This window comes from Ictalurus furcatus, chromosome 3 (assembly GCF_023375685.1).
Source record: "Ictalurus furcatus strain D&B chromosome 3, Billie_1.0, whole genome shotgun sequence".
Classification (NCBI taxonomy): Eukaryota; Metazoa; Chordata; class Actinopteri; order Siluriformes; family Ictaluridae; genus Ictalurus; species Ictalurus furcatus.
In genome coordinates this window covers 12,504,201-12,517,788 of record NC_071257.1, presented here as the reverse complement: position 1 = coordinate 12,517,788, position 13,588 = coordinate 12,504,201, and the positions used below count along the sequence as shown (strand labels likewise).

At 44.7% G+C, this 13,588-nt stretch overlaps 2 protein-coding genes across 3 annotated transcripts in view; both read left to right on the top strand.

Moving 5' to 3' along the window:
* Positions 1–6,485, top strand: part of thada (THADA armadillo repeat containing) — a 108,789-nt gene extending 102,304 nt beyond the window's left edge. For both annotated transcript variants that reach the window (XM_053620804.1, XM_053620803.1), the window contains exons 37-38: positions 4,254–4,423; positions 4,560–6,485. In XM_053620804.1, coding sequence (XP_053476779.1) covers positions 4,254–4,423; positions 4,560–4,877 — 488 coding nt within the window. In that variant the 3' untranslated portion in view covers positions 4,878–6,485. The remainder of the gene's footprint in view (positions 1–4,253; positions 4,424–4,559) is intronic.
* A 452-nt stretch (positions 6,486–6,937) lies between these two features.
* LOC128605405 (mRNA decay activator protein ZFP36L2-like) lies at positions 6,938–9,924 on the top strand. Its single transcript, XM_053620805.1, has 2 exons — positions 6,938–7,234; positions 7,475–9,924. The coding sequence occupies exons 1-2, from the start codon at positions 7,145–7,147 to the stop codon at positions 8,627–8,629; spliced, it is 1,245 nt and encodes a 414-aa protein (XP_053476780.1). The 5' UTR covers positions 6,938–7,144; the 3' UTR covers positions 8,630–9,924.
* Positions 9,925–13,588: the final 3,664 nt, after the last annotated feature.

The following is a 13,588-nucleotide window of genomic DNA, read 5'->3' as shown; positions in this document are numbered from 1 at the left end:
TATTAATTATTATTAGTAGATGCACTACTACTGTGGTTGTTGTTGATGTTTGTGTTTCTTATTGTCCTGTTTTGTCCACCGCATTACAAATCAAGTTCAACTTTTGGTCAAGTTGTGTCATGTTCTCCTGAAACAGGGGAAGCATCACCTGTGGCTTCCACCTAAACATACGGCTCCCAAATAATCATCCCTGTCTAAAGGAGAGACTATCACCTTAAGGCACACATAAACAAAGAGATAAAAACAGAAATGCAGAACCATGAGAGCGGGGGCGTTTTTGTAAGCCGAGGAGAGGTTGGGAAATCACGTTACTGAAGTGTGAAACCACAGAAAAGGGCCGAAATGGAAAGCAGCTTGAGTTTCCTATTATGCCTTTAATGCCTAGATGATGGCGTGTTCAGGCTTGGCCCGTTTCCAGCTTTATAGGCCGACACTTCCCATCACAAATCCCCAGGGATGAATAGCATCAGAGGCTGGTCAGGCCAGAGATGGGCTGTCCCATCATATTGCTGAGAGAAAAGCCCATCTCAGTCTTTCTCAGCTCTTTACTCTTTATATCAGCACTACTAGTGTACCCCCTAACTCCCCCCCTCCAACACACACACACAGCTGCTCAGTTTCTGGAAGGAAAGGGGATACACACTTTCTGCCCAACAGTACTTTCCCAGTGTGCTTGTTGGGGAAGGTGTCACGGTCGTTAAGATGTCGTTATGCTCTCCTTTAGCAAGAGCGGTATTTGACTGGCAGGTCCCACTGACCGTCGACCATGGAAGTAATTTGGACATTGGCTGTAGGGGAGGGAACGTAAAGAAGCCAGAAAGTAAAACAAACTTGCTGTGACTCACTCTCACGTTGCCACAGTGAGCGCTTTGAAGCATGAACAACTGGGGTCATTAAAAGTCAAGACATGACAGGGGTTTGACCATTGCTTTAGATGGGTGTTAATATTGTCTCCACACACACACGCACACCCTTTTGAATCTCTTCTCTCACTTCCCCTATCATGTGTCCCTTCTTTCTACTCTTTTGTTTTCTGCAGCCATCGTTCAAACGGGTCTGCCTGTGGCTAACCTCAAAGTACTGGATTTTTTTTGTTTTGTTTTGTCCCCCCCAAGTGTGTGTAGTTCCATGGCCAACTGAGACAGGATCACACATTTTGAAGATGAAAAAGAAAGCAAGACCTCAGTGTACGACCGCTAGTTTCTGTCTCTTTTGACCTGGCATGTCAAAGACTTAGAGCTACTTGCATTGAGGAACTACACTTCCATTTAGACCAAATGAATGTTCAGGGGATGGACAAATCATAAATTCATTAGCTAGCTCCTCAGGCAAGTCAAAGCTCCAATGTGATGCCCAGTCCCATGTTATGTTTAGCCAGAGGCCCAGTTACGTAGGCTAGAAAGCGGCAGCTAATATAATTTAAATCAAAAGTAGGGTGAGCTAATTATGTGTATTAATACAGACTGTGGATAATAAGTACATGAGTACATTAATTACATAAATAATGGTAGCTACAATAAAAAATAAATTAAATCCTCTCCTGATGTCGTCTCTAGTGATGAACCATTGTGTTTGTTCCCTGGACAAAAGACATTTGTGCAATGACCTGTTGTGTTTTCTTGTTCCACATAGACATAATTTGAGCTAGTGTCTATTTCATTTGATGGAGTGTTTAAAATTGGAGGTGACTGCTGCTTGTGCTAGCGTTTTGGTTATACAACAGTTTTTGTGCTTGATTGTGATATATTTTGCTTGGTTTTAACACTTTCCACATCCTGATTCTGGACATATTGTCTACCGTGTGTCCAGGCTAATTACTATGCCTAGTAAATACAGCTTGGGATTCAGAAAAGAGCGTCTTGAGCCACAGAAAAGAGATTCTTTGCACCAGCAAGAAATATATGAACCAGTTGAGGGATGTTGCATTTAGTTAGTTCCGTCCGCTCAGCGGGGCGCATCGGGCAACAAGCATTCGCTAGCGGGCTCGGTCGGCAGCGTCGATTTCCACATCTTCCCACTTGACGTCGAGCATTCGTAGATCTTCCATGAATGTTCGTCGCCATGTATTATGCGGCCGCCCTACTCTTCTCTTCCCCCGTGGCGGCGTCCAGCGCAGCGCGATCTTTGCGTGGCGGTGGTCAGACATCCGTAGAATGTGTCCTGCAAAGCGCATTCTTCGCTCTACGACCATTTCTGCCAGGCTGCGGGAGTTTGTTCTTCTTAGAATTTCTTCATTTGAAATACGATCACGGTATGATACACTGAGTATTCTTCTCAGGCATCGTTGCTGAAACACATTCAGCTTGTGGATGACTGCCCTCAAGCTCGTCCAAGTTTCAGATGCATAGATGGCGGTTGGGATGATGATGCTATTAAACAGGCGAAGTTTGTTGTTGGTGTGAATAGTTCGCCTATCCCAAATCGGCTGTAGCTGTTGGAAGACTGCAAATGCTCTGCCGATTCTGCGATTGACATCCGCGTTAGTCCCACCATCCGCAGCCACAATGCTGCCAAGGTAGGTAAACTGTTTGACTTCTTCGATCAGCTGATTGCTCACCGTGATCCGCACCGGCGTCATCCGGCCGACCGCCATGACGTTGGTCTTGTCAGTGCTGATCCGTAACCCAACTTTGGCTGCTTCGTGCTCCAGGCTAGTGGTCATCTCCTGTAAAACTTTCCCATTCTGCGCCAATAGCACAATATCGTCGGCGAATTCCAGGTCGGTCAGGCGTCCCTGGCCTGTCCACGGAATTCCAGACGCTGGCTGTGTTAGTGCTCGTTTCATGACGAAGTCCATCATCATGAGGAAAAAGAATGGTGAAAGAATGCAGCCCTGTCTAACTCCGGTCTCGATGGTGAAAAAGGCAGTATGACCTGTGTCCGTCCGGATGCAACAGCTAGAATCCTGATATAAGTTCTGGAAAATGGCGATAAACCGCTGTGGAATGCCATATAGCCGTGCGATGTTCCAAAGCGATTTCCGGTGGACACTGTCAAACGCCTTCTTAAAGTCTATAAAGTTGACCAAGAGCGGTTTCTGATATTCGGAGCTTTGTTCAATGATGTTTCGAAGAGCAAAGATTTGTTCAGTGCACGACCGACCGCTTCTAAACCCGGCCTGTTCATCCCGTAGAGCCTGATCGACTGCTCGCAGTATCCGTTTGAGGAGGACAAGACAAAAAACCTTGCCTGGGACAGACAGAAGGGTGATGCCTCTCCAATTGTTACAGTCTGCGAGATTACCTTTCTTAGGTAATTTGACGATGACACCCTGTCTCCAGTCATTTGGGACACGTTCCATGTGCCAGCAGTCATTGAGCAGCGTAGTGAGCACCCGTACAACTTCATCACCACCCGCTTTCAGCATTTCTGCCGAGATTTGGTCAAGACCAGGTGCTTTGTTGTTTTTCAGATGACGAATCGCTGCAGCGACCTCAGCATCCATGATGTCGCTCATGTCCACTTCCAGCTCATAGGGAGGAGGAAAGACTGTAAAGTCATGCGTGGCTACGGGAGCCGGCTGGTTTAGGGTGTTTTTGAAATGTTCCACCCAACGCGTGTCCTGCTCTTCTTTGCTAACTAGCATCCTGCCGGTTGTATCCCTTATCGGCCCAGTGGAACCGCTTCGGGCCCGAGTGAGGTCTCTAACCACACGAAACAGAGTCCTGCTGTCACCCTGGTCCGCAGCCACTTGTGCTTCAGTGCCCTTCCGGTCCAGCCAGTCCTTCTTGTCTGCTCGGCAACTCCTCTTGACCCTGCGGTCGAGTTCTCGGTACGCCTGCGATGCTTCATTTCATGTTGCATTTAAACAAACATATTAAGTGAAGTCAGTATGAATTAAGAGTTTTTCTTTCTGAGCTTACTGAACCAGCTTCTCTGTTGGGCAACTGTGAATGAAAAACTGATAGCCCAGATGTTTGTCTTGGGTGCATGGACTATTGGTTTTCCCACCTTTGACCCCTTTCTGGCTCTGCTTCAAGTGGATCCAAACTCACCTGTAATGTACCATAGTAGTGTATTTTTTTTTTTTTTTTTTTTTTTTTTTTTTTTTTTTTAACTGACACACCAGACTGAAGTAATCAAGGGCTTACTGGCTCTAGAATAGAATTATACGTTCAAACTATGTGTGCTAAATCAAGGACTGGATTGGTAACCTTTGCCCTAAGACGTGTCTTTGAGAATATCAGAGGATGTCAAAGTTCAGCACTTGACTTCAATTCCCTGATCCCCTTCTTTTCATACCCCTTTTCCAGGTGTTGCCCAAGGAGCTGTTTCTCCCCCTGTTGCTTTGCAGATGGGAATGGGAATTCTGTGCCAGCTGTTCCAGGTGTGGGACCAGGTGGCCATTGGCATGATCACCCTGACAGAGTGGCTGCTGGGAGATAACCAGGCAGAGCTGGTCAATGAGAAAACACTTGACTTGGTAAGGACACAGATAGTGCGTCACATTTTATGAATTTGAATTTGAACACCTTTGTTCGAGACAGAGAACATTTTAGAATTTTGTTTAGAGAATATTTTCTGTGCATCATTCTAACACAGACCCATCTCTTGAACAGGATGAGGAGTTCCTGTTTGAGAAGGGAGATCTGAACTTGTGGGCGGAGCCTCTGCAGTGGGCACGGCTGTTACACAGACACCTGTGCGTGCTCTCCACAGTACCAGGCTCACCCAGTTTGTGTCCAGCAGAGCTTGACCGTTTCTCTGCCATAGCCGGTGCTTATGCTGACTCGGCCCGACGAGCAACGAGTTCCCTCCCTGTGCTGCCTCAGTTCTCTGCCACCATAGAGCATGCAAAGCTATCTCTTCTGAACGAGCGTGCCATGCTTGCTCAGAATGTGTTGTCGACAATCAGGCGAAAAACAGACTCCAGCTGAGGACCAGAAATCTTTCAGCTCCCTCTTACCTTTTTAACACGTTCTAGTAAATGGCCAGAAAATCGTTTTTTCCTTTCAATGGGAACGAAGAGAAAAGTTCGAAAATTTTAAATGACCTTGGACTGCTCAAAGTGTCTGCATCTCCCGAGTTCCTGTTCAGGTCGACAGCTGCTGATGTCAGAGGAATCCATTCACTCTGTGACTGCGTATAAATATTAGGATTATTTAATAATTTCCTCCCTGTTGCTGAATGAGTTTTTTTTTTTTTTAAGGCCAGTCCAGCTCAAGACTATAAACAGTGTTTTAGTATATTAGTCATTTTATTTCAAATGTGGTGTTTTGCATATTAAAAAGGTGAATGCTGTCCAGGAATGACACTGACCCCAAACTGTTTTTCATCAAAATAAAAGCCGAGCTTTACTACTTTCGTATGTCTGGGGCTAACTTGTGCACATTCGTATGCATGTGTGGGCCTGAGGGAGGGAGAAGTCAGTAATGCATGTGTCATGATGACTCAAAATAATCACAAAGATGAAGAAAATGAGAACAGACTCTGTGACCATAGCCCAGGCGTCCAAACATCATGAAGGTCAATTCTTTTTTTGTTGTTGTTTTTTTTTTTAAATGCACTTTTACATTTTCACATTTGTGTTGTTTGGACAGTCTGTTGGACAATCACTGCTGTTTTTTTATTGCCCCCCCCCCCCCCATATGATAGACCCTTTAACACAGTTCCCAGAAAACGAAATAGTTCAGCAGGCCCCTCCTGTGTAGGATGTTATGCAATTGGCACTGAACAGCAGACTGGTGGCTGGCATGTGTTTAGACAGCTGGATTGCCTTCAGGGCTACATTAGTAAATGTTCTCTTACTGTACAGTGATGTAATGTTTGGGAACAGTCCAAAATAACTGACCCCTTTACATCCACACGGCTGGGGTGGGGGGTTGTAATGGTAGCTGAATCCCGGATGATTACGTGCTTCCTATATAAAAGCTCTACACTATGAACCTATGTACCATAGACTAATGTGCTATGCACTAGCTCATGTTGCCTTCTTGGCCATAAGGTGGCGCACAAGGCTTCTTTAATTAAGGAAAACGTTTAGACCCTTAGGGGGCAGTATGGGATCGATTTATAGGGCAAACATTACCACATTCCTTCACATGATTTCTATTTTTCTCTCTGCTGCTTAGGGGAACAGTGTGGATTTCATTTCAGCCCAACACTGTTTGAGCCAACCGTGGGATAGCAGCCATTGTCTTTGTCTTACATTGTCCATATGTGTTTCACATTCAAATATATATTTAATGCTTTGTTTTTTACCACTACTATTACTACTACAGATTTCAATGTTTTGACTTAACTTCGTACACGTTTAAAGAATTGTTATCAAAACTGGGTCAGACTGAATGAATCACAGGAGATTAGACTACACTGGAGCTCTCTCTGTTAGTCGGAGTAAATGATTACACAGCCTCTGCAGGTTAGAGTACATAATGTACCAAAGAGCAGCAAACTCCCATCCATTTCCCTCCATCCACACTTCTCAGTGTCATTAACCCACATATCATCTAAGATTCTTTCTTTAATAATCGAACTGCTGATATTGTATTTAACTGCAACGTCAATACAATACATGTTGCTTTGTTTACATTTTTTTTTTAAATGCTTACTGGCTAAACAGAGTTCCGCTAGGCATTGTTATGTTTCAGGGCAGAATAAAATGGCCGTTTTGGGGTGGCATTTCTGACTTTGGAAACTTTTTGAAGAACGTCAAATCCGCGCAATGAATAAACCGTATTGTTTGGGAACATCTGCGTGGACCGTGGCTTTGGGCTTTTCGGTAATCACGCTTCCTCCGAAAAGTTCGACAGTAGTCTCGAGGAGTGAGTGTGTGTGGGTGGGGTCTCGTGACCGACCAATCAGATCCAGGGCCGCTGCGACCCTCGAAAAGAACAGGCGTGGTGTCGGTCAAAGTTTGCTCCAGCTCTTCAGGCCCCGCCTCCTCCTCACGCGCGACTTCGGCTCGTATATGTTGCGGGGAAAGCGAGCTGTTTGTGTTCTGTTCTCGCTTGGCACTTCACGGAGGGAGACAGGCAGCAATAATACAAATAAAAACAGCAATACAAACAACTAGCGTGTTTCTTCTTCTCGTTTCAGACCGTGTCTGGAATTAGTTTGCTCCCCCCCTCCTCTCTACTCTTCGAACCAGTCGTGGCAAACTAAAAGCCTCGCTTTGCACTACGGGATCTCGGTAGGTCCTCAAATGAAAGATCAACTGCGACTCAAAACTTCAGAAATAGAAATGTCTGCGACCATCCTGTCCGGTTTCTACGACATCGACATGCTCTACAAGGTAATACTCAACTTCATAAAGTTTTTGTTTTCTCTTTGTACAACTGCTTAATTTGTTTTGGGCCTAAAACTTTAACGCACAATCTAGCTCGCGCATTAGCCACTTTAGTAGCAACTCTTGCAAGATTGTAGCCGTGTAGTGGAAAACACACACACACACACACACACACACACTACCACCACACTGCAGGTTGTGTTTACCGTTTCTAACTTTTTTTTGTCTAACTCCTCTCCAAAACAGGACAAGAGTCTGAACATGAACGCTCTCCATCTCAACAGTATGTTGGACAAGAAAGCGGTGGGGGCGCCGGTCACGGCCTCTGCTCTCGCCAACAACTGCACATACGCGCAGGGATTTCTCCGGCGCAACTCCGCGAGCAACGCTGACTGCACAAACAACGGCAACAAGTACTCAGCGACATGCTACAGCAACATGAAGGAGAGCTCGGCCAGCACCGCCATCATGAACAAGGAGAACAAGTTCCGTGAGCGCGCGTACAGTGAGACGGGCGAGCGCAGTCAGCAGCTGCAGGCGCTGCAGCAGAAGCCCGGCTCGCAGATCAACTCGACCCGCTACAAGACCGAACTATGCCGACCTTTCGAGGAGAACGGCGCCTGCAAGTACGGCGAGAAGTGCCAGTTTGCGCACGGCTACCACGAGCTGCGCAGCTTGTCTCGCCACCCCAAGTACAAGACGGAGCCGTGCCGCACCTTCCACACCATCGGCTTCTGTCCGTACGGCCCGCGCTGCCACTTCATCCACAACGCCGACGAGCGCAGACCCGCGCCGGCCAACGCCAACACCAGCGTGCCGCCCGAACTGAAGGCGAGCCGGGACCTGATTCAGCAACAGGCTGCTGTCGCTGCTTTCCGAGACAGACCCAAACTCCACCACAGCCTCAGCTTCTCAGGCTTCTCCACACAACATGGACTGGATTCTCCTCTCACTGAAAGCCCCACATCCCGCACTCCCCCGCCGGTTTCTTCTTCCGACTCTTGCCGATCCAGCGGGCCTTTTTTCGAAGACGTTCTAGCGCCGAGCGCTAACGGCGCCTTCTCCTCGTTCGCCGCTGCGCAGGACCTGAAGGCGCTGCTCGCTCCTCTCGCCGTGCACGCACATGGCGGCTACCAGTCAAACCCCGCTTACTACAGCAACTTCCAGACCGCCATGGGACCCCCTTCCCCGCCCTACAGCAGCCTCGGGCACTTGCAGGCCCTGCAGCGCCTGTCCGAGTCGCCGGTGTTCGACTCGCCCCCCAGCCCATACGACTCCATGTCGGACCGCGACAGCTACGCCAGCGGCTCTTCAGGAAGTCTCAGCGGCTCCGAGTCACCCAGCTTGGAGGCCGGGAGACGTTTGCCAATCTTCAGCAGGCTGTCGATTTCTGATGATTAAATGTTAGCGTGGTTGTTGTGGGGTTTTTTCTCGTTATTTTGGTTTGCTTTGTATGGGATTTTGCCCCGTTCTTTATTTCTTTAACGGACTGGAGGACTTCCTAAAGTTAACCGTTATTAAAATGGCGTCTCATCAGCGACGTGTAAACTAGACGGACTTTAAAGAAACAACCAAGGGCAGGCGACTCGTCAGAGCCTTGGTGTGGCATTAGAGGGTTTTTCCCCCCCGTATTTGTTTCATTTTTTCTGCTCGAACCGATAGCTATGAAAGTAGATATCGACCGAAGGCATTCCACCGGTGACTTTGACCAGCATACAGTCGCAGTGTTTTGGCTTATGAGACCATCACACTTTTCCGGAGACATTTGTTTTTGTGCACAAAACTTTTGAACGTGAAAGATGGGGAGATTTAAGATGTCCCTTTTTTCCTTCTCCCCCCCCCCCTCCAATCCTACCAAGAATATGCCTTGACAAAGTTCGCAAAATAGCCTGTATGCGCTTCTGTAGGCTTAAAAATAAAAAATAAAAAAAATAAAAACTTCCATTCCAAAAGTTGAAGCAGTTTGTCGGTCACAGCGACACCCAGTGGTTCGGTTGGGTTAGTTTAGTGTTGTTGCTTAGCTGAAGCACTCTTGTTTGGTCTGTTGGGAAAATCACTGCTGATGGTTGAATATATTATATATATATTTTTTTAGCTGTTTTGAGCGATTACATAGCAGTACATAACTGGCTATGACCTATTTAACTTATTTATTATCTTGTGAAAAGTATAGGCTACATTGGTAATTGTGTCCATACTGTATTTATCAAGTATGTTGAAGCAATAGATCTATATTCTTTTATTATGTTTAAATTATGATCGCCATTATTAATCTACATAAAGTGGAGTGTATGTTCTTTTTCACAGTAATATATTTTTGTTTGGTCTTTCTTTTGTAACTTCACTTCGTTATTTTATTGTAAATGAGTAAAAAAAAAAAAACAACTTAATTTAAGAGATTGTATGTGATATTTATTTCATTAATTTGGTTTCCTTGTTTACGTACATTTAAGAAAAAAAACATTTGCTTGATTTGCCGTTTGTTGGTATGTTGACTTTTTTTTCCAGCTTCTTTTTGAAAATCCATAGATGTGTCTTTTTTTTATTATTATTTAATTTTTTTTTTTTAAGCTATGTCTATAGAATGTATAAACCATGTGGTTGTCAAAACACCGTCCAGACTAGTAGTGATCATTCTTTAAGAAGTCAGACTTGTGTGACAATGATCCCAAGTGAATAAATTAACCAAAAAAGTATTTTCTTTTCTTTTCCTTTCATTGTAATGCACAGAGCCAGGCTAGGACTCATGCCACGTGCTTTTGAGAATGTAGCAACCCCAAGCCCCAGTATTACTGCCTTAGTGCCTAAGGGGTCCACCACCATACATGCCTTATTATTAACCAAATAAAGTATTTTGATACAAGTCATTGTTTTACACATACAGAAACTGAATGTAGGTTTGAATTTGAACTTTCTGGAAGGTGGTTACCACTTGTCAAAAGAGGGGCCTTGGAGCAACCAGCAAAGGTGCCCCCCCCCCTTTGTTTCTTTGAAACTCCCCATTCCTGTAGACTTTAGTTGGATTCTTTGTTTTCTCGATCGCCTTTTGATATGGTATTGGTCTAAGGGTTCTGAACTTGCTGGACAGAGAAGAGGTTGGAACAATGCTTGTACATAGTAGGTACAGGGGCTGGGCACTATGTACATTTTCTTGACTACTTTATCAGAAGTAAAGCTTTTTGAATGTAACTTAAAATGGACAAAAAAGACGACGAGTTATACTTGTTTTTTTGTGTTTTTTTTGGGGGGGGGGGATGTCGGGGAGTCAGTTCACTACAAGTTGCGTGTGAGACTGTTAACTTTGTACTGTAAATTTTTTTGTAGTTCTCCCAATAAAATTATTTGGAAAAAAAAGTGCTAGAATGTGGCCCATGTGGTTGTCATTGAGCTCTCTTGAAAGTCCTGCTTCTTCAGAAAGTTTACGTGCACAACAAAATGCAGACACATGCCTCCATTCCTTCTGAACAGAAACCAAAGCAGCATATTTCTCTAATAGTCTTTCAGGTTTAACTTCAGATTACAACCAGACATGAGAAATCGGGAGTTAATGCAGAAACAAACTGTTTTGATACCAATATAACGATTAATTTCTAAATGCTTGTTTGAGTAGAGCAAATAATAAAAAGGTCTTACGTTATTAAAGCAGATCTAACTACAGATTGCCGTTCTGATCGTTTTCTAGCTTAGTTTTTGCTCTGTCATTAATGGAATGTGGAAGTATACTGGAGTTTATTTAGTATCAAGTGAATTTTGGCTCACAAAAGCTGATCTAAACACAGGTTTGTTATACATGTCAGCAATTTCCTGTTTAAGGGTGCTGTAAGGACTTTTAGCATTCCAACACTCAAATCCTTTTAGCCCAGTTTAAAAGGTGTGGTTCTGTAAGCACAGCACACGCGGACAGATAGTGGCTCTCAGTCAGGCCAGGGTGAGCTAGCTGACACGTTTAGCCTGGTTTGTCTTTTGCCCTCGTTTAGAAGATTCAGAATGATTTCAGTAGTATAGTACATTTGATTAGTTATCAGAGCCGGCAAGTCATTAAGAAAATAAAGGGGCCGGAATCAATCTAGCTCCAAGAGCTCAAGGCAAGATAAGGAGGAGCGATAACATCTTGGAGCAAATATTTACGGAGTCCTGCTGCATTTCATAATGAAGTGTTTATCACAGGACCCAATGCACTGCTCTGAGCCAAGTAGGCTGTACCTGTGTGTGTGTGTGTGTGTGTGTGTGTGTGTGTGAGAGAGAGAGAGAGAGAGAGAGAGAAAACTTTACTGCATATTTCTTGTTAGTATTTCGAATTAGAATTTTAAAAAAAAACTTGAGACTTTGGTCTTTTTAATTGTGGTTAATGGGCCTAAAGCTCCTACAATGAGAGGAAATACTCTTGACTTCTGATTATGGCAGGAAGAGCCCAGTTCCTCACCCACGCCCATTTCCATCCCTTCTCTCCTCTGCTGTTTTTGTCATTTTTACGAGAGCTTTCTGTTGGTCCATTCAGGACTCCTGGAAGTCTTTTCTATTTGTGCCACAGTGTTTTCCTGAGAAGTGGTGTGGCTTCCTGAAACACTGGTCAGTAAGGAAAGGGCCTGCTGTTATGTCTGTGTGTGGAACTCTTACAACTGAGACTGCTGATTGAAGTCTAGGAACCAAAGTATGGAGCTTAAAGATGTGAGTCCACTGAAGTAGCCATTCTGATCTGGAAACTCTTTCACTCTTGGACATCTTCAGTCAAATATTCTCTGCCTATAAGATCACGTTATCCACTCGATCATTTATCACTGTCCACCTGCAAAGGCTGAATGTTTAAAAGCTGACAATCCCATGGTTTGCACTCTAGAAGTGCTGCTCCTTCCTATAAGCCCCCAGTCTCTTACAATACACAAATATTTACGCACCATGTGCATGAGGTCAGTGTTTACAGTTGGATGGACACTGGGCCTGAGCCTTGACGACATCCATAAACGAGGCAGAGTGTGTATGTGTCTAATAAGCCATTTCCGCTCCCATCCTTCAATTTACTAGCATTCAAGACACACATGCATTGTATAGTACAGGCATATGAATCATGTTATGCAGGCACGGCAGCAAACAGCACACACGCAGTTCACTAGAGGAAGGTAATGAATATAATGAATGTGTGTGTGTGTGTGTGTATGTGTGTGTGTGTTTTGGCCTGTAGTATAATCATATAACTGAATATTAACACATATTTATATATTATGACACATAATTTTCATATAGTGGCATTACTTTTACGTCCACAGTCAGTACAGAGTGACCAACACACACACAGTTACCTGTCAAACCTGACTCCCTGGTCAAAGGTATTATAAAGGTGGGGAAGGTCAGGTTATTCCATGGGCCCTCATTAGACAAGTCAAGTCAAGTGAGTCTAAAACAGTGCAGGGCAGTGAGCCCAGGACTTTAATGTGTCAGGGGTCTAAAATTCCTATGGAGCAACCCTGGCTTGCTCTTTTTGTTCTGGAAACCCCTTCCATTTACAGTTACACCTTCAGCCGTTGTTGTTGTTGTTGTTGTTGTTGTTGTTGTTGTTGTTGTTGTTGTTGTTGTTGTTGTTGTTGTTGTTGTTGTTGTTGTTGTTGTTGTTCTTCTTCTTCTTCTTCTTCAGGGTCACTGTGGCTTAGTGGTTAGCACATTTGACTAGCACCTCCAGGGCTGGGGGATTGATTCCCACCTCTGCCCTGTGTGCGCAGAGTTTGCATGTTCTCCCTGTGCTTTGGGGGTTTCCTCCAGGTACTCCAGTTTCGTCCCCCAGTCCAAAGACATGCATTGTATGCTGATTTTGACATTCCCAAGTTGTCCATAGTGTGTGAATGTGTGTGCCATTGTGCCCTGCGATGGGTTGACACCCGTATAAGGTGTCTCATGCCCTGTGCCCTGAGTTCCCTGGGTTTAGGCTACAGGTCCAGTGTCTGGGTTTTCTGCACACTGGGATAGGCTCTGGATGATAATGACCAGGTGGTTACTGAGGATGAATAAATAAACTACAATTAATTTCTATTATCATTTTTACTACAAATTGCACTTATAGGAATTGACCATTCGAATATTTCGAAATGCCACCAAAACGCCAAATAAAAAAACAACCAAACTCCACACATTCTGCTTCAGTGACCACAACAACATCCATCCATCCATCCATTTTCTATACCACTTATCCTACAGGGTCACATGGAACCTGGAGTCTATCCCAGAGAGCATTAAGGCACAAGGCACAATCACTCATACACTATGGACACTTTGAACATGCCAATCAGCCTATAATGCATGTCTTTGGACTGGTGGAGTACCCAGAGGGGAGAACATGAAACTCCGCACACACAGGGCAGTGGCAGGAAT